Here is a 21,333-nt window from a genome sequence, read left to right as displayed (position 1 = left end):
TTTATTATTACTACTATTATTATTATTATTGTTATTATTATTATTATTATTATTATTTATTTTGAGATGGAACCTCACTCTGTCTGTCGCCCAGGCTGGAGTGCAGTAGCTGTGATCTCGGCTCACTGCAACTTCCGCCTTCCAGGTTCAAGCGATTCTCCTGCCTCATCCTCCCGAGTAGCTGAGATTACAGGTGTCCACCACCATACCCGGCTAATTTTCGTATTTTTCAGTAGAGACGGGGTTTCACCATGTTGGCCAGGGGGCTGGTCTTGAACTCCTGACCTCAGTGATCTGCCCACCTCAGCCTCCCAAAGTGCTGGGATAACAGGCATGAGCCACCGTACCCAGCCAATTTTATTTTGCCTAACTCATATCACCAGGAAGTGGACTATAAAAGCTTTAACTTTTGGCCTTGGTTACTAGTCCCAGAAGCAGCCTCTGGCTGCTTAGAAGCTGAAAAGGCATAAACAGGTTGTTTCAAATTGTCAAGAACCAGGCAGGCTTGAGACTAAGCTTCCAGGAGCAATAACCAAAGCCATACCACAGAAATAGGCTAATGATAAAAACTGCCGCTCTCTCATGGGATGCCAGAAGAAAATGCTGCCATTTTTACCCTCATGGAATACAAGATGCTATACTTCGGATGTTGCCAGAAACTCAACTTTACTATGTCTGCTCTTGCCACCATACCAGTGCTACTTCTCTTCTCCATGAGGAACTTGATCCTGAAACCACTGATGCTACTCCTGCCAGCAAAACTGATTCTGTGCTGAAAAGAAGTGAGTGTGCGTCACCTAATCAAACACCTGTGCCTGAGCTACAAAGGAAACTGAGGAACTTAAACTTCCTAGGTTCTGTCTTAGGGATTTAGAATTCAGGCAGATGGAAATTCTTGAAACAAAGCAGGGTTATTCAAAGAGTAGTAAATCACTGGAAAACCTGTCAAATATCCACTATTCTATTTCTTTACCCAATTCACCTTATTGGATAATCTTTGGCATCAAAAGATGTTCTACAACTGAATTCTTCTGTATTCATTAACTGTTAACACTTTAATTAGGTCAAATGTACCCCAAGTATATTTACATGCTGTATACTGTTTTCATTATAATTTTGTCTTATTGATTATAAAATCCCTGACTTTGCTTTCCACATTAGATACTGAGTACTGTAACAGCCTTAGTTTGTTGATGTTGCCAGTCCTTTAAAAACGAACTGCATGGAGATCATGGTTTATTTCCTGTACGTTAGGCCCCTGAAACACCTTATCTACTCTGGTCATATTAAATATATCAATAAAAAGCAATTTCTTTCTTTCTTTCTTTCTTTCTTTCTTTCTTTCTTTCTTTCTTTCTCTCTCTCTCTCTCTCTCTCTCTCTCTCTCTCTCTTTCTCTCTCTCTCTCTTTCTTTTTTTTTTTTTTGAGATGGAGTTTTGCTCTTGTTGCCTGGGCTGGAGTGCAATGGTGCAATCTCGGCTCACTGCAACCTCCGCCTCCTGGGTTCAAGCGATTCTCCTGCCTCAGCCTCCCGAGTAGCTGGGATTATAGGTATGTGCCACCACGCCCAGCTAATTTTGTATTTTTAGTAGAGATGAGCTTTCTCCATGCTGATCAGGCTGGTCTCAAACTTCTGACCTCGGTTGATTCACCTGCCTTGGCCTCCCAAAGTGCTGGGATTACAGGTGTGAGCCACTGTACCCGGCCAAAAAGCAATTCCTTGAAATAAAGTCTTTATCTCAATTTTGGACCAAAATACAAATTTAGGTAAAAAATTTAAAATAAATTATTATGGATAGCATAGTTTATAATAGTGTGATAATCATAGAGATATTTTGAATCCAAATAATTTAAAGGACATTAAAATATTTCACACTGAAGTTCTAGAAACACTTCTAAATATTTCAAGCACATTATGTATATTATATAAATGATGACTTCAAATTAGGGAAACTGTAACACAAAAGTATTTTCTTCTAAGAACCTGTCCCTAGCTCATCAAGTTTGGATCTGTAGCTCTGCCTATGTGCCTCAACAATCTCTGCCTCCTATCATGGCATTGCAAGAACTGTAGCTGTATATTTAATTGTCTGTCTTTTACACAGCACTCTAAGTTCCACTGGATAGGAACCATATCTGTCTTGCCCACTGTTCTATCCCTGACTCTAGCATAACAGCGATTCAATGTTTGTTGAATCACATTAACATGTCTTAGAACACAAACCATAAGATAGTTTTAGACAATGACAGATCTAAATAAACCAAAAGGCAGAAGTTTAAAATACATCTGAAGAACAGCTTTTGGAGCTTTTGTTTTTTTAACTGTATCATTCGTTTAGAAGTACATCCCTATTTTTTCTTACATATATGCCAGAGAGGAAGTTAAAAAATATGGATCCTATTAAAAAACTAAGTACCATAAAAAATAATGACCTGAAGTCCTGGGTTTCCTTGGGGCAATCTTTAAAATTTGTATGAATGAAAATATATATGTTTGTCTGGCCAGGCGCGGTGGCTCACGCCTGTAATCCCAGCACTTTGGGAGGCCGAGGCGGGCGAATCACAAGGTCAGGAGATCGAGACCACGGTGAAACCCCGTCTCTATTAAAAACACAAAAAATTAGCCAGGCGCGGCGGTGGGCGCTTGTAGTCCCAGCTACTCAAGAGGCTGAGGCAGGAGAATGGCAATGGCGTGAACCCGGGAGGCGGAGCTTGCAGTGAGCCGAGATTGCGTCACTGCACTCCAGCTTGGGCGACAGAGCGAGACTCCGCCTCAAAAAAAAAAAAAAAGAAAAGAAAATATATATGTTTGTCAAAGGCCAACATTGTAACCAGGTGACTAATATCCACATTAGAAAGAGGGTTTTGACAAATTTCAATAATCAAACAGAAAGCAAGTATAGAATAATGAATAACCTAAGTGTTTTTCTAAGTCATAAAGGCTATGCTAGACCAGTGATGAATGATATGAATAAAATATTATGATTTATACAAACTCATGCACGTGAGGTAATACAAAAAAAAGAAAGAGTAGAAAATATTTGGAAAGAAAAACAGTTTCCAAAATATTTTTTAAAGATTTTAAAAATAAGGAATTATTTCAAATGATGAAATTATGCTTGTAATAAAGAACCTTGAATTCACCTGCAAGGATAAAGGAAGTAAATGTTTTCCTTTTATTATTTTTAATTGATACATACTAAATATGCATATTTAAGGGGTACAGTGATAGCTCAATGCATGTATATGTGTGATGATCAAATCAAGGTAATTAGTATATTTATGACCTTATTGATCATTTCTTTGTGTTAGGAATATTCAAAATTTGCTCTTCTAGCTATTTGAAAATATACAATAAATTGTTAATTATAGTTACCCTACAGTGCTATAGAACACTAGAACTTATTCCTCCTAGCTAATTGTAATTTTGGACCCATTAACCAACCTCTAGCTATCTCCCTCTGACCCTTCCTGGCCTCTAGTAACCACTATCTGCTCTCTGTTGCTCTAATTTGAACTTTTTCGGGTTCCACATGAGTGAGAACATGCAATATTTGTCTTTCTGTGCCTGGCTTATTTCACTTAACATAATGTCTTCCAGGTTCATGTATGTTGTCACAAATGACAAGATTTCCTTCTTTTTATGGCTGAATAATATTCCATTGTGTGTGTATGTGTGTGTGTGTGTATAGGTATATACATATGTATATATACATTTTCTTTATCCATCGGTCGATGGATTCTTACGTTGATTCCATATCTTGGCTATTGTGAATAGTGCCCACAATAAACATGAGAATGCAGCTATTTCCTGCACACAGTGATTTCCTTTCCTTTGGATACATATCCAGTAGAGGAATTACTAGATCATGCAATAGTTCTATTTTTAGTTTTTGAGGACCCTCTATACTGTTTTCTATAATGGCTATCCTAATTTACATTCCCACCAATAGTGTATAAGAGTTCTCCTTTCTTCACATCCTTGTCAGAATTTGTTATGTTTTGTCCTTTTGACAACAGTCATTCTATCTGGGGTGAGATGATATTTAATTGTGGTTTTAATTTTCATTTCCGTGATTAGTGATGTTGAGTATTTTTTCATATACTTGTTGGTCATTTGTATGTCTCCTTTTGAGAGATGTCTGGAAGTGATTTTTTAAAAAAATAAAAAATGAGAAATTATTTAAGATAAGGAGTTCCTGCTGGGATTCAATGTTTAATTTTCACTGTAGATACTATTTGAATGGAAGAAAAAGAGAGATGGATTTAGAATTCACGCATACAAGGTGATTACTCTTCCAAATGAAGTTTCATTTTATTACTTTTGATTTCTATTATTTTTCATTTTGAGACATCACATATTTTTTAGAAACACATAATCACAACTCTCCATTTTCTAAACAAGAAGCAGAATTTTAATTCTGGTCATTTCTATGTGACAGTGTAGACACTGCTAAAATATTTGGAGGAATTTTGCTTAAAGTAACTTTTAGAAAGACAGATTAAGGAATCAAATTTCTTACATTTTGGAGCTATACATATATATGTATATATATGTATGTGTGTATATATGTGTGTGTGTATACATATGTATAAATATAAAAACACACACAGAAATAATGAGGCTATTATTAAGGCAATATGTATTAATACTCATAAAGGAGTCAAAATATTTAATTCTGTGGGTAAATTAAAATATACATAAAACCAAAGGATAAAAAGAAATCTAAACAATATTCAATACTGTTATATCTAAAACAAGGCATTTGAAATATAGATACTAAATTTAGTTATTTAAAATAACCTAAAACTTTATTCATGTGATAAAAATAATATATATCTGTGATTACCTGTATAAAATGTTGGCTATACTACACAGAAACTCTAAAGATCATTATTAAGATAAAAGCTGATGACTACACGTCTTAAATTTAGGATTAACTATGTTTTCTGCCCTTATAAACATAACTCGGATCAGCCAGGTGCAGTGGCTCACACCTGTAAACCCAACACTTTGGGAGGCCGAAGCAAGTGGATCACTTGAGGTCAGGAGTTCCAGACCAGCCTGGCTAACATGGTGAAACCTTGTCTCTACTAAAAATACAAAAATTAGCTGGGCGTCGTGGCAAGCTCCTGTAATCCCAGCTACTTGGCGGGCTAAGGCAGGAGAATCACTTGAACCTGGTAGGTGGAGGTTGCAGTGAGCTGAAATCATGCCACTGCACTCCAGCCTGGGTGATAAGAGCGAAACTTCGTTTCAAAAAAAGCCCGGGTGTAGTGGCTCACGCCTGTAATCCCAGCTCTTTGGGAGGCCAAGGCAGGTGGATCATGAGGTCAGGAGTTTGAAAACAGACTGACTAACATGGTAAAACCCTGTCTCTACTAAAAATACAAAAATTAGCCAGGTGTGGTGGTACACGCCTGTAATCCCAGCTACTCAGGAGGCTGAGGCAGGAGAATTGCTTGAACCTGGGAGGCAGAGGTTGCAGTGAGCCGAGATCACACCACTGCACTCCAGCCTAAGAGACAGAGCAAGACTCAATCGAAACAAAACAAGACAAAAGACAAAAACAATAACTCAGATCTAATAATTTCTTTTCTTTTCTTTTTTTTTTTTTTTGTGAGAGAGGGTCTGGCTCTGTCACCCAGGCTGGAGTGCAGTGGTGCGATCTCGGCTTATTGCAACATCCTCTCCCAGGCTCAAGTGATCCTCCCACCTCAGCCTCCCGAGTAGCTAGGGCCATGGGTGCACATCACCATGCCTGGTGAATTTTTTGTATTTCTGGTAGAGACAGGGTTTCACTATGTTGCCCTGGCTAGTCTCAAACTCCTGAGTTCAAGTGATTTGCCCACCTCAGCCTCCCAAAGTGCTGTGATTATAGGGGTGAACCACAGTGCTCAGCCCAAGATCTAATAATTTCTGATAAGTCCCCATTAAATAAAAGTAACTTTAAAAGCCCTTTGGACTTATACTACCAGGTAGGAAGATCTATTATAAGGCTATAATAATCAAGACATTATAGTATATGATGCAGGGGAGAAAATCAGATTGAAGAGATTATAAAGTCCAGAAACAGATGCACACATATATAGTTCTTTGATTTTATGACAAAGGTGATCCTGTAGAGTAGTAGGGGGAAGAGTGGTTTTTTCAATAAGTGTTGCTGGATCAACTGGATAGTCACACGTGAAAAAATAAATCTTGACTCCCCATCTCATACCATATACAAACCAACTCTAGTTGATATAAACAATCAAATGGAAAAGATCAAACAATACAGCTTTTTTTTCTTTGTTGAGACGCAGTCTTACTCTGTCACCCAGGCTGGAGTGCAATGGTGCCATCTCGGCTCACTGCAAGCTCTGCCTCCCAGGTTCATGCCATTCTCCTGCCTCAGCCTCCTGAGTAGTTGGGACTACAGGCGCCCGCCAACATGCCTGGCTAATTTTTTGTATTTTTAGCAGAGACGGTTTCACCGTGTTAGCTAGGATGGTCTCGATCTCCTGACCTAGTGATCCGCCTGCCTTGGCCTCCCAAAGTGCTGGGATTACAGGCGTGAGCCACCACGCCTGATCTTTTTTTTTTTTTTTTTGAGATGGAGTCTCACTCTGTTGCCCAGGCTGTACAGTGTATCATCTTGACTCACTGCAGCCTCTGCCTCCCGCATTCAAGTGATTCTCCTCCCTCAGCTTCCCGAGTAGCTGGAATTACAGGCATGCGCCACCATGCCTGGCTAATTTTTGTATTTTTAGTGAAAATGGGGTTTCACCATGTTGCCCAGGCTCGTCCTGAACTCCTGACTTCAAGTGATCTACCTGCCTCGGCCTCCCAAAGTGCAGGGATTGCAAGTGTGAGCCACTGTGCCCAGCCTACAGTAAAGCTTTTGGAAGAAAGCATAGGGGAATCTCTTCACGATCTTGCTTGAGCTAGGCAAAGATTTCTTTAATAGAATTAAAAAGCACTAATTATTAAAAAATTCATAAATATGACTACATTAAGAACTTTTCATAGAAAGATAACATTACCAAAGTGAAAAGGAAAGCCACAAAGTCAAAGATTCTTGTAATACATATACCCACCAAATTTCTATATTCAGAACATATAAAGAAATCCTTTAAATCAACAATAAAAAGGCAGACAACCCCTTAGAAAAATGGACAAAAGACTCGAACAGGCACTTCATAAAAAGGAATATCCAAATGTCCACTAAAAAACTGAAGAGGTCCTTGTAGTTCATTAGTTACCAGAGAAATATAAATTTAAAATCACAATGTGTTATTACCACATATCCAGCAGAAAGGCCAATTTTTTTTTACACGTGGCTTGTTGTGCATGTTAGTTACATGGGTATTTCATTTTATGAAAATTCACTGAGCTATACAATTAAAAATTGAGTACTTTTTTGTTTGTGTGTTATACTTCCATAGTCTGCTTAAAAAACAAAGTCTTTCAATATATATATTTTTTGAGGCAGGGTCTTACTCTTTCACCCAGGCTGGATTACAGTGGCATACTCACGGCTCACTAAAGCCTCAACCTCCTGGGCTCAAGTGACGCTCCCACCACAGCCTCCCTACTAGCTGGAACTACAGGTGTGCACCACCGCATCCTGATAACTTTCGTATTTTTTGTAGAGGCGAGGTTTTGTCGTTGCCCAGGCTGGTCTTGAACTCCTGGGCTCAACTGAGACTCCTGCCTTGGCCTCCCAAAGTGCTGGGATTACAGGAATGAGCCACTGCACCTGGCCAACAATTTTGAATGTCATCTTTTTGTTGTTACTGTCCCCAAAGATACTTTAGAGAATAAAAACAAAATGTTATGTGAAATGAGATTTTGCTGAAGCAGCATCTGGAGTCTTGAGGTACAATGAAGGATCCTCAACTATATTTCCATTTCCTATAATCCTAAATCTTCTGAATTAAAATAACTAATTATAGGCCAGGTGCGATGGCTCATGCATGTAATCCCAGTGCTTTGGGAGGCCGAGGCAGGTGGATCACCTAAAGTTAGGAGTTTGAGACCAGCCTGGCCAACATAGTAAAACCCTGTTTCTACTAAAAATAGAAAAATTAGCTGGGCATGGTGGTGTAGTCCTAGCTAGTTGGGAGGCTGAGGCATGAGAAACGCTTTAACCCAGGAGGTGGAGGTTGCAGTGAGCCAAGATCGCACCACTGCACTCCAGCCTGGGCGACAGAGTGAGACTCCATCTCAAAAAAACCAAAAAATGAAAAGCAAAAGTCATTATAGAATAAAAGGTAAAGGAATAGTCTAGGTAAGTGATAAATGATGCCAGAAAAATTAAGAACTATAAATAAATACGATAAAAATATATAGTTGTACTGTCTTTGTAATTAGTTTTGAAATATAACAAGATAAAACAAAAAATAAAAATTAAAAGGAAACAAATGTGGTAAAACAAAGTTTCATAATTCAATATTATAGACTATAACCTTGTAAAATATATATGCTATATACCACATTGCCTGGCAAAATCAAGCTGTTTTACCACTCAGCATTACATGTGCTATAATTATTCAATATTTTAAAACACAGTACAGTTAAACCATTTTTCTTTAATTTTACTTACTCAGTGTATTGTGGTCTGTGTGAATACCTTGTATAACAGATGTTCTGAGTAATAATTCAACATCAGAACCTATTTTCATTAGCTGTTAAGAAAACCAAACAAACAGAGTAAGTCCTTTAGGTGTTTCATACGAATGTACTGTTTTCGAAAATGATAGTTTTACTATAATTTCTTTTCAGGTAATACAGTAGTTTCTCCTTATCTGCAGTTTCAGTTACCCGTGGTCAACTGCAGTCTGAAAATATTAAATAGAAAATTCCCAAAATAAATAATGTATAAGTTTTTAATCACATGTCACTCTGAGTAGCATGATGAAATCTCATGCCATCTGCTCCATCCTGTCTGGGATGTGAATCATTTGTTTGTCCAGCATATCCATGTTGTATACACTGTCCACCTGTGGTCACTTAGTAGCCATCTCGGTTATCAAGATTGACTGTTGCCACACTGCAGTGCTTATATTCAAGTAACTCTTATTTTACTTAAGAATGGCTCCAAAGCACAAGTACTGTGTCTAATTTATAAATTAAACTTTATCATAGAAAAGTATATATAGGCCGGGCGCGGTGGCTCAAGCCTGTAATCCCAGCACTTTGGGAGGCCGAGACGGGCGGATCCGAGGTCAGGAGATCGAGACCATCCTGGCTAACACGGTGAAACCCCATCTCTACTAAAAAATACAAAAAACTAGCCGGGCGATGTGGCGGGCGCCTGTAGTCCCAGCTACTTGGGAGGCTGAGGCAGGAGAATGGCGTAAACCCAGGAGGCGGAGCTTGCAGTGAGCTGAGATCCGGCCACTGCACTCCAGCCTGGGTGACAGAGCGAGACTCCGTCTCAAAAAAAAAAAAAAAAAAAAAGAAAAGTATATATAATAAAAACATAGTATATAGGATTTGGTACTATCAGAGATTTGAGGCATCCCCTGAGGATGTTAAAATGTGTCCCCCAAGGATAAAGGGGGGCTACTGTACTGTTTTTAACTTTTTATAACCTTTCCTAGTAGTATAGAAAGCTCAGATATGCATGTATTTTTAACTTTTATCTATCAATTCTATATTTTCTTCCAAAACAGATTTTAGAGTATTTTTTGTTACAATGTGTATTTTTAAGTATGTTTAAAATGCACATTTTGGGAGGGCAGTTGAACCTTTCTTTTATAGAGTTAGATGTTCAGAACACTTGAACTGCAACTTTGGCTGTATCATTAAGTGCATGGCCTTGGGTTAATCACCTCTTTGAGTTTCAGACCTCATCAAATAATAATGTACTTGAGAGACCCTGAGACCCTTTCAGGGATCTATGAAGTCAAAATTACTTTCAAAACACTACAGCCTTCTGCATGGTTTGAGTTGTGAGCAGTAGAGCTTTCTCCATCAAAATACCATTTTTTACTTGACAGAACCACTGACAAATTAAGATTATTCAGACTTAGCTATTTGGCAGACATTTTCTTAGAACAGTGTGTCACTTCAAAGAAAACAACTGACAGCATTTGCTACAATGACAAAACTGACGCTTTCAAGCAAATATCAGAATTCTGGAGAACTCGTATCTGCCAGGGTAAGCTTGACAGCTTTACAATACTTCAATATGTTTTTCTTGCTTTGTTTTTGAGACAAGGTCTTGCTTTGTCACCCAGGCTGGAGTGCAGTGGTGTAATCATAACTCACTGCAGCCTTGAACTCCTGGGCTCAAGCAACCCTCCCACTTCAGCCTCTAAAAGTGTTGGGATTACAGGTGTGAGCCACCGTGCCCAGCCTTAAAGATTTTTCTGATGAGATGGATATTAGTATTGATAGATGTAATTTTAAAATATGTAATGAACTATGAAAACATCTGGAAGATCTGTAGTATTTAATGAACCTGTATTTTCTAAATCATCACTGCATGATGTTATAAAATCATGCATGGGTAAAAAGTCCATTGACAGGGAAATATCAATTAAAGTTCATTGGTCTACCTAAATGAAGCTTTGAGGGCATGTGAGAGAAAATCCCAAGAAGAGGCAACAGCATAAAAACCCTAAGGGAGGAAACTTTTTGGTAAATTCAAGGACCCTCAAAGAAGGGGCTGAGATCGGAAGAGCGAGGGGGATGTGGTTCAAGCTGAGGTGGCAAGGTAACAAAGGTCAGATCACAGACAGTCTTGTAGGTCATGTTAGGCACTTTAGATTTTTCTTGAATGAGATGAAGAGTCATGGGGTTGTGAGTAGCAGAGTGCTGAGATACGCCTTTTTTTTCTTTTTTTAAGGTTTATTCTGTCTTTAAAAGTACTGAGAATAGGCTGTAGGGAGTGAGGCTGAAAGCAGGCGGCCCATTAGGAGGCTGTTGTAACAAGAGAGATGATGGTGGCTTGGACTCGGGGATAATGACAGGAAGGATGAGAAGTAGCTGAGTTCTGTATATATTAATGTTTTGAGATTTAAGCCAAAAGGATTTGCTATCAGATTGGATATAAGTGTGAGAGAAGAAAAGCAGTTAAGAAAGCACCAAGGTTTTTGGTCTGAGCATCAAAAGGAGGGAGCTGGAATTAACTGCCATGGAGAGGGCTGTGGGAGAGCAAAGCCTCACCTCCTGACACCTGGGAAGGGGCTTAACAGGGCAGAGAAGGAGAAAATAATGGGTCTCCCCAGCCAAGTCCTAGATATAAGACTGGAAACAAGGCTAGTTGAGGAACAAGGGATTGGGGGGGCCCAGAGGAGATGAGAAGGTGGTCTGCATGAATCCTGGAACCCCCCTCTCCAAAAAATTCCATTGGTCTGACAGATAACAGAGTTGCACATTGGAACTAACCTTTAACTGGGTGACAGAGTGAGACTCCGTCTCAAAAAAACAAACAAACAAAAAAAGAAATTACCACATGTCAAGGTGTAGTATTAAAAAATATTCACAATTATGTGGCTTATGCCTGTAATCCCAGAACTTTGGGAGGCCACGGCAGGAGGATCGCTTAAGTCAGAAGTTTGAAACCAGCCTGCGCAACAAAGCAAGACCTCATCTCTACCCAAAAAAAATAAAAGAAAAAAAATCACAATGATCTAAAAGGCTGTTCTACTCTTTTCCAACTACAAATCTGTGTGAGGCTGAATTTTCTTCATATACTTCAACCTAAAAAACATATTGCAGGGGGCTGGGCACAGTGGCTCATGCCTGTAATCTCAGAACGTGGGGAGGCTGAGGCAGGTGGATCACCTGTGGTTAGGAGTTCAAGACCAGCCTGGCCAGCATGGTGAAACCCGTCTCTACTAAAAATACAAAAATTAGCTGGGTGTGGTAGCATGGGCCTGTAATCCCAGCTACTCGGAAGGCTGAGGCAGGAGAATCGCTTGAACCCGGAGGTGGAGGTTGCAGTGAGCTGGGATCATGTCACTGCACTCCAGCCTGGGCAACAAGAGCGAAACTCCATCTTAAAAAAAAATACAAAAACAAAAAAACCAGTACCACTCTTCTCACTAAATTTTTTAAATAGTTATTTTCATAAATATCATGTTACTTTTAACATCTAATGAAATTATTATTTTAAAATGAATTAATCAATATATATATTTAAAAATTCTCAGTTTACATCTCTAGTTGAGTTACTACAACACTCATTCTCTTTAGTTTCAGTCACTTGCTTTAAGTGAAGATAGAATTTCTGTAGGTTCCTGGGTTTGTTCAGCTGCTCTGGCTTTGACCATGGCTATTTCCACGTTCTGTTCATGGTGTACCTTGCTGTATTTTGGTGTTGGCAGACGACCCTGAGGAGGTGAGCCATACCAAGTAAGTGAAGGTTATCTACAGTTGTGATGGCCTTAACTATCAAGTAATAGTTTTTATTTTACATAATCCTTCTATCTTCATCATTTCCTCTTTGACAAGATAATTATATAAGTTTTACTGTAATTGAAAAAATTACTGTACCTCTTCTATTTTCTTAGGAGAAGTTTCACTTTTATTATTTTTGAATTCTTCATTTATCTTTATTCTGGCTGCTACAAAGAGAAAAATACATATAGTTACTTGCTTTTGTAATCTATAATTCCTATCTCAATAATTTACATGTTCTTCACTATGAATGGCTACTTCTCTAGTATAGAAATTACCCTCATGAAAAACAAAGCATAAGAATAAGAAATTATTAATGAAGTCTCTCAGAGAGCTTTTGACAGGGTGACAAGTTTGCAGGTAAACCTACTATAAACCTTTGGCACTCTACTATTTTTTCTTTCACTGATTTTACTCTCAAATTCATTTGTATACCTACACCTACTGAATTATAATAAATCTACTTCAATGTTTTATTTTTATAAATCTAAGGATTTCTATTAAAATGCTTTTTTAAGATGGTAAAATTCAATATACAAGTATGTTAAACTACATACACAAGTACACAAAGATCGGCAGCAAACAGGATATATATGTACATATATGTAAAATTTTAAGTGTCTTGGCTGACATATAAAGTGAGTGACAAATAAAACTTTTGCTTACATATACCACTGAGAGTTTGATATCATTATAGCAGCATACTTTGATAGAATCTCACTGGCCTTATTGTGCTGCTGTGAGCATTTAATGGAACAATCCATACAAAGTGCTAGCAAATATGCAACAAATTGTTAGCTGTTCTTATAACTATCCCACTTAAAAAATTTAAAGCAACAAAAATATTCCATGTTGATAATTACTATAAAAACTTCCTTCTATGTTGTGTGTGTGTATATATACATATGTATATATACATATACACATTTTTTATATATACATATTTTTTCCAGATGGAGTCTTGCTTTGTCACCCAGGCTGAAGTGCAGTGGCGTGATCTCGGCTCACTGCAACCTCTGCCTCTGGGTTCAAGCAATTCTCCTGCCTCAAGGGATTACAGGTGTGTGCCACCATGCCTGGCTAATTTTTGTATTTTTAGTAGAGGCAGGGTTTCACCATGTTGGCCATGCTGGTCTCTAACTCCTGACCTCAAGTAATCCTCAAGTAATCCGCCTGCCTTGGCCTCCCAAAGTGCTGGGATTACAGGTGTGAGCCACTGAGCCTGCCTATGTTGCATATATTTCAATACGTAATGTGGTTTAGAGTTTGGACTTTTGAATCAGATTGCTTAGGCTAAATCCCAGGTCACCTCTTACGAAGTATGATGTGGGACAAATATTTTCACATTTTGTCAATTTTCTCATTTGTAAAAATAGGAATTATAGTAGCGATTATCTCATAGAAATGTTACAAGAATTAAATCAGGAATTCATGTAAACTACATATAATACAATACATATATCTTATTCATTCAGAAACTATTTTTGATGAGTTACAAAAACTTAAATCCCTGGAAACAGTGGGGACACTTTACCTAGGTGCACTCTTAAGGAGGTTTAGAAATGCATGAGGAGTGGAACTGACCATGAATAACACAGAACCTGAATTTTGGAGCCTGTGACTTCCAGATAAGAAAGACACTACTTAAAACAGGGAGATACTGAATTTGGAATCATTTGGAATGGATTCTCTTTCACAGCTGCTCTTTTAGACTGACATAAGACATTAACAACATGGTAATATCTGGCCCTAGAGAGCGTGAAAATTTGATTACGTAACAAAAAGTTCAATGGCGTGAATATAAGGCAAGCAATGATAAACACTGAAATTCTGGTCCCTCGCCTTTTTTTCTGACCCACTCTTTATGAAGACTTGATCTTTAAAAACTTTTCTTTAAGTAGGTATTTCTCAAATAAGTGTAGTATAAGCTAATCTTTTAAAAAGACATTAGGGAGAGGCAGTGAAGGTCATTCCCTAAGATGGGTCTTGACCACACAGGGTTTCTCAGGTAGATTAGTAGTCATCTAAAAAGTAGACTGGCTCCAAAAGGGTAAAGAACATACTTACCTTCTAATGCTCTGACATCATTCTTAAAAACTTGTTGTCTGGTTCTGTGCAGTGTTTTAAAGAGCTGCAAAACCTGTTAAGAAAATCAGAATTCAAGGCTGGGCACAGTGGCTCACGCCTGTAATCCCAGCCCTTTGGGAAGTTGAGGTAGCAGGACTGCTTGAGCCCAGAAGTTCGAGACCCTGGGTGATATGGTGAGACCCCCATCTCTACAAACAAAAAAAAAATTTTTTTTTTGACACGGAGTCTCACTCTGTCGCCCAGGCTGGAATGCAGTGGCATGATCTTGCATGATCTTGGTTCAGCGCAACCACTGCCTCCCGGTTTCAAGCGATTCTCCTGCCTCAGCCTCCCGAGTAGCTGGGATTACAGGCACCTGCCACCAAGCCCGGCTAATTTTTCTATTTTTAGTAGAGACAAGGTTTCACCATGTTGTTTGTCCAGGCTGGTCTCCAACTCCTGACTTCAGGTGATCCACCTGCCTCGGCCTCCAAAGTGCTAGGATTACAGGCGTGAGCCACCGCACCTGGCCAAAATATTTTTAAAAAATTAGTCAGGCCATGGTGGCATGCACCTGTGGTCCTAGTTACTTGGGCGCCTGAGGTGGGAGGATTGCTTGAGTGCAGGAAGTTGAAGCTACAATGAGCTCTGACTGCACTACTACACTCCAGCCCGGGGGACAGAGCAAGACCCTGTCTCAAAAAAAAAAAAAAAAAAAAGAAAGAAAGAAAAGCAAAAGAAATTCAGACCTCAAAAGGAAAACACTTTACATTTTAACACAAATTATATTAACAAGGATTAAAACAGTATTCCTTTTCTGTTTGTTTCAAAAGACTAATTTTCAAAAAATAGTTGGTGAAAACCAGGAACCTTGCCAAAATAACTTTTCCTTTGATTATTATAATCTCTACATTAAAAAGAAAAACAGTTTTTAGCCTTATTTACAAAAATTATACAAAGTTCTTTGAAATAAATAAAACAATATAGGACGGTTAAAAAGTTAGTAATCCTCATGCTGAAACGCAGTCTGCTAATTTTACCAGCTGGTATGTATCTGTTCTCATTTTTCTTACTTACTGAGTTTTAATCTGCTCTTAATATAATACAATACATATACAAAAGAATTTATTGCATCTTAAAGAGGCCACAGAAGGAATGATGTTTTAGACAATTCAGACAAATTAATTGCTATTCTTTTTTTTTTTTTTTTTTGAGACGGAGTCTCGCTCTGATCGCGCCGCGGCTGGAGTGCAGTGCCGGATCTCAGCTCCACTGCAAGCTCCGCCTCCCCAGGTTCACGCAATTCCCTTGCCTCAGCTCCCAAAGTAGCTGGGCTACAGGCGTCCGCCACCTCCGACCGGCTAGTTTTTTGTATTTTTTTAGTAGAGACGGGGTTTCCACCGTGTTCGCCAGGATGGCCTCGATCTCCTGACCTCGGTGATCCGCCCGTCTCGCCTCCCCAAAGTGCTGGGATTACAGGCTTGATGCCATCTTGCCCGGCCTTTATTGCTATTCTTTTTTTTTGTTTTTTTTCTGGCATTGTGTCTCACCTTTTTACGTCGGCTGGAGTGCAATGGCACGATCTCGGCTCACTGCAACCTCTGCCTTCCGGGTTCAAGTGATTCTCCTGCCTCAGCCTCCCAAGTAGCTGAGATTACAGGCACGTGCCACCACGCCAAGCTAATTTTGTGTATCTTTAGTAGACACGGGGTTTCACATGTTGGCTGGGTTGGTTTCGAATTCCTGACCTCGTGGTCTGCCTACCTCGGCCTCCCAAAGTGCTGGGATTACAGCCGTGAGCCACTGAGCCTGGCCCTTTTAATTGCTATTTAAAAGGGTTTAAAAGGATTAAATAAGGCTATTTAAAAGGGTTTATTTAATTGCTATATAAAAGACAAGTGAAATGTTGAGACTTACGAATATTCTGAGCCTATATTGAAAAAAAAAAAAAAGAAAAGAAAAGAGCCTGGCATTTTGGTAAAAGACAGATTGTAAAGAGGCTTTAGTGATAGGCTGAGGTCACTTCACACTCTCAAGTCCAAAAAGGTACTCAATATTGTTCTCTCAGTATTTCTCTTCCTCTACTCTTCTCTGTTTTACTTATTGGAGGCCACCAAGTTTCTGAAGCCAGAAATCTGTAGGCCATCCTTTTATTCTACCTTACTCTTGTTGTGGAAACTTTAGGAATGTCTCTGTAATCTTTCTTATATCCTCTATCAACAAAACCACTTACGTTCACGCACTCCCCATCTCTTAGACTACTTATAAAGGTTTGCCACTTTGCCACTACACCCTCCTGTCCTCCAGTCTGTTCTACAAATAATATCTGACATTTACTAAAGCATACTGTGTGCTAGACACTATTTTAAGTGTTTTACATATATTAGAAAACCTATTACATCAAAGGCAGACATGAAAACAGAAATAAGAAACAGAGCAAAAAAAACTTAAAAATAAAACAAAAACGAAGCAGTCATAAAAGACTTCCTCAGAAACATGTTATTGCAGAGATGGAATAACATCAATGAAAAGCTATAGTAACTTTAAAAAGGAACATTCCAAAAACTCCCAAAAGCTCTTGGCTATCAAACAGGTGAAAGTAAGGGTTAAGTTGTAAAAAACTGCCCAGATGTAGAATAAAAGTTCAGAAACAGAAATTGAGGAGAGGGAAGATAAGAAAATTAAGGGAGAAGGCCCAACAGCTAGATTGGCAGAAGGGCCAACAAGAGAGAAAAGAGAAAAGCAAGGGAAGAAATTTTAAAATTTTCACTTAATATTTGGGTAAAAGGGAAGAAAAAAATTTCACCAAGTAAGGCATGTTAATTACAAGATAGAAAGGGTTCCACCAAGTGCTCAACATAAAACTCATAACACAGCACAGCATGATGTAAGTTCAGTGTGATGCTGATGAGAAAAATCTCAGAGAATAAACAGTTCACATGTAAAGGATGGAAAAAATCAGAATGGTACCTGATTTCTAAATAGCACTACTATAAGAAGACAATGGAATAACATATTCAAGTTTCGAAAAAATGTCTGCTTTAGAACACCATAGATACTCACACTATCACTCAAAGACAAGGGCAAATACATATTTTCAGAAATGCAAAGTCTCTTATTGTCATACACACTTTATTGGAAGGCTACAGAAGAATATGCTCCACCAAAATAAGGAAATGAACCACAAAAGGAAAAGACATGGGAACCCGGGAGACAGGTGGTCTAACATGGGAGAAGAAAAGACCATGGGGAAGGACAAATGCTAGTCAACATTTGTGCAGCCAGACTAGAAAGCAACTAGGCAGGACTATAGCAAAAGACTGAATTGCTCCAGAAAAGGTATTGCTAGGAAAAATGAAACTGGTAGACTGGTTTTGCCTAGAATTTGGAAATAGATATCTAGGATATCTATTAAAGGATTTTTTTAAAGTAATAATTTTAAAAAGGCAGTTATTAATTTAAAGATGAAGAATTGGGAAAAAATGTAATCATATAATGTACTGAAAGGGCTCAGCTGTGGGTAATTTTTATAGTAATAATAACATCAACGATGTTAAAGTACTAGGTGCTAGTAGAACTTTGAGGGCAGCTGTTTGCTTTATAGGACACAAATGAGAAAATGTGGTATATATACATCATGGAATACTAAAAAAGAAATAAATCATATTCTTTGCAGCAGCTGCTGGAGACCATTATCCTAAATGAAATAACTCAAAAACAGAAAATCAAATACTGCATATTCTCACTTATAAGTAGGTGCTAAACAATGGGTACACATGGATAGAACGATGGAAGTAATAGACAGTGGAGACTCCAAAAGGGAGGAGGATAGGAAGGGGTTGAGGGTGGAAAAATTACCTACTGGGTACAATATTCATTATTTGGGTGATGGGTTCACTAGAAGCCCAAACCTCACCATTATGTAATTTACCCACGTAATAAACCTGCATATGTACTCTCTGAATCTAAAATAAAATTAAGAAAAATAAAAACAGTCAAAGGATTTGAATAGATATTTCCTCCCCCCCCAAAAAAAACATAAATGGCCAATAAGCCATGGAAAAATGTTCAATGTCATGTGCCATCCGGAACTAAAAATCTAAACCTCAATGAGATACCATTTCATCCCAGTAGAATGGCTACCGTAAAAAAGCCAGTCAATAAAAAGAGTTGACAAGGACATGGAAAAATAGAAACTCTTATACATTGCTGTTTGGCATTTAAAATGGTACAGCTGCTTTGGGAAACAGCTTGGCAGATGCTAAAAAAAGTTAAACCTACAGTTATGACTCAGAAATTCTACTACTAGGTATATACTCAAGACAAATGAAAACATATGTTCACACAAAAACATGTATGCAAATGTTCTTGGTAGTATTATTCATAATAGTGAAAAAACAGAAATAAGCTAAATGTCTATTAACTCATGAACGGGGAAGTAAAATGTGAAATATCCTTATTAATAAGAACTTAATTAGCTCTTAATAAGCTAATGCAGGCTGGATGCAGTGGCTCCCCCCTGTAATCTCAGCCCTTTGGGAAGTTGATGGGAGTGGATCGCTTGAGCCCAGGAGTTCAAGACCAGCCTGGCCAACATGGTGAAACCCTGTCTCTACTAAAAAATACAAAAAATTAGCTGGGCGTGGTGGTGGGTACCTGTAATCCCAGCTACTCGGGAGGTTGAGGCAGGAGAATTGCTTGAACCTGGGAGGTGGAGGTTGCAGTGAGCCGAGATCATGCCACTGCACTCCAGTCTGGGTGACAGAGTGAGATTCTGTCTCAAAAAAAACAAAAAACAAAAAACAAAAAACAGCCTGGGCAACATGGCCAAACCCTGTCTCTACAAAACATAAAAAAATTAGCCAGGTGTTGTGGAGGGTGCTTGTAGTCCCAGCTACTTGGGAGGCTGAGGTGGGAGGATCTCTTGAGCTTGGGAGGCAGAGGTTGTGGCGAGCCAAGATGACACCACTGCACTCCAGGCTGGGTGACAGAGTGAGACCCTGTCTCAAACCAAACCAAACCAAATCAAACCAAACCAAAACAAAACAAACAGAGAAACACACCCAAAAAAGGCTGGGCGCAGTTGCTCATGTTGCTCATGCCTATAATCCCAGCACTTTGGGAGGTCGAGGCAGGCAGATCACCTGAGGTCGGGAGTTTGAGACCAGCCTGACCAACATGGAGAAACCCCATCTCTTCTAAAATACAAAATTAGCCGGGCATGGTGGCGCATGCCTGTAATCCCAGCTACTCGGGAGGCTGAGGCAGGAGAATCGCTTGAACCCAGTAGGCGGAGGTTGCGGTGAGCCGAGATTGCGCTATTGCACTCCAGCCTGGGCAACAATAGCAAAACTCTGTCACCAAAAAAAAAAAAAAAAAAAAAAAGAGTTAATGCAGCTGGTGACTTTGAGTTGAAGTCAATGATAATTTGTCATTCCAAAATTCCTAGGACCCTTAAGAATTATGCTAAATGTACTCTACCTGTGCTCTACAAATCAACAAAACATATCTGTTTAAAGCATGGTTCACGGATATTTTAAGCCCACTGTTGAGATCTGCTCAGAAAAAAAAAAAAAAAAAGAGATTCCTTTCAAAATATTACTGCTCACTGACAACACATGTCATCACCCAAGAGCTCTGATGGAGATGTAAAAGGAAATTAATATTGTTTTCATGACTCCCAATACAACATCCATTTTGCAGCCCCACAGGTCAAGGTCAAGTAGTAATTTTGGCTTTCAAGTCCTTTTTTTTTAGACAGGGCCTTGTTCTGTCACCCAGGCTGGAGTGCAGTGGTATGATCATGGCTCATTGAAGCCTCGATCTCCTGGGCTCAAGCGATCCTCCCACCTCAGCCTCCAAAGTTGCTGGGCACACAGGTGCATGCCACCACGTTGAACTAATTTTTTTACTTTTTGTAGAGATGGGTTTGCCATGTTCCCCACGCTTGTCTTGAACTCCAGAACTCAAGCAATCTGCCCACCTCAGCCTCCGATAGTGCTGGGATTAGAGGCGTGAGCCAGACTTCTAAGTCTTATTTAAAAGACTCATAAGGCTATAGCTGCCATAGATAGTGATTCCTCTGATGAATTTAGGCAAAGTAAATTGAAAGCCTCCTGGGAAGGATTCACCATTCTAGATGCCATTCAGAGAATTCAAGAGAGGAGGTCAAAACAGCAATAACAGGCATTTGGAAGAAACTCATCTGAACACTCATGGATGACTTTGAGGGGTTCAAGACTTCAGTGGAGGAATTAACTGCAGATATGTGGAAAGTGCAAGTGAAACTAGGATAAGGAGTGGAGCCTTAAGATGTGACTGAATTGCTGCAATCTCAATAAAACTTAAATGCATGAGGAGCTGCTTCTTATGAATGAGCAAAGAAAGTGGATTCTTGAGTTTATGAAGATCATCACTCACATCACTTCACTCCTGGTGAAGATGCTGTAAACATTGTTGAAATAACAACAAAGGATTTAGAATATTATATAAACTCAGTTGATAAAGTAGTGGCCGGGATTGAGAGGATTGAATCCAATTTTGAAAGACGCCCTACTGTGGGTAAAATGCTATCAAACAGCATTGCATGCTACAGATAAATCTTTTGTGTGTGAGAGAGTCAATCAATGTGGTCACTTTTACTGTAGTCTTATTTTAAGAAACTGTCACAGTCATCTTAACTTTCAGCAACCAACAATCTGATCAGTTAGCAGTCAACATCGACACAAGATCTTTCATCAGCAAAAAGATTACAACTTTCTGAAAGCTCAAATAACTGCTAGCATTTTGTAGCAAAAAAAAGTATTTGTTATTTAAGGTATGTACTTCCTTATTTTTTATTTTATTTTTTGAGATGGAGTTTCACTCTTGTT

At 38.8% G+C, this 21,333-nt stretch overlaps 1 protein-coding gene across 3 annotated transcripts in view; it reads right to left on the bottom strand.

Moving 5' to 3' along the window:
- LOC108512574 (complex III assembly factor LYRM7-like) overlaps positions 1–21,333 on the bottom strand; it is a 30,476-nt gene that overhangs the window by 6,230 nt on the left and 2,913 nt on the right. The window contains exons 1-5 of one of the 3 annotated variants that reach the window (XM_017847854.1): positions 14,890–14,925; positions 14,462–14,534; positions 12,491–12,561; positions 12,205–12,327; positions 8,589–8,670 (exon numbers count right to left, since the gene is read on the bottom strand). In XM_017847854.1, the coding sequence (XP_017703343.1) occupies positions 8,589–8,670; positions 12,205–12,327; positions 12,491–12,561; positions 14,462–14,534; positions 14,890–14,892 (352 nt within the window). In that variant the 5' untranslated portion in view covers positions 14,893–14,925. Of the gene's footprint in view, positions 1–8,588; positions 8,671–12,204; positions 12,328–12,490; positions 12,562–14,461; positions 14,535–14,889; positions 14,926–21,333 lie in introns of those variants that run through there. The other 2 variants (XM_017847853.1, XM_017847855.1) reach the window with 2 other exon arrangements.

This window comes from Rhinopithecus bieti, unplaced genomic scaffold (genome assembly GCF_001698545.2).
Source record: "Rhinopithecus bieti isolate Rb0 unplaced genomic scaffold, ASM169854v2 scaffold_28846, whole genome shotgun sequence".
Taxonomy (NCBI): domain Eukaryota; kingdom Metazoa; phylum Chordata; class Mammalia; order Primates; family Cercopithecidae; genus Rhinopithecus; species Rhinopithecus bieti.
The sequence above is the reverse complement of the archived record's forward strand: the minus strand, read 5'-3'. Positions and strand labels throughout refer to the sequence as shown.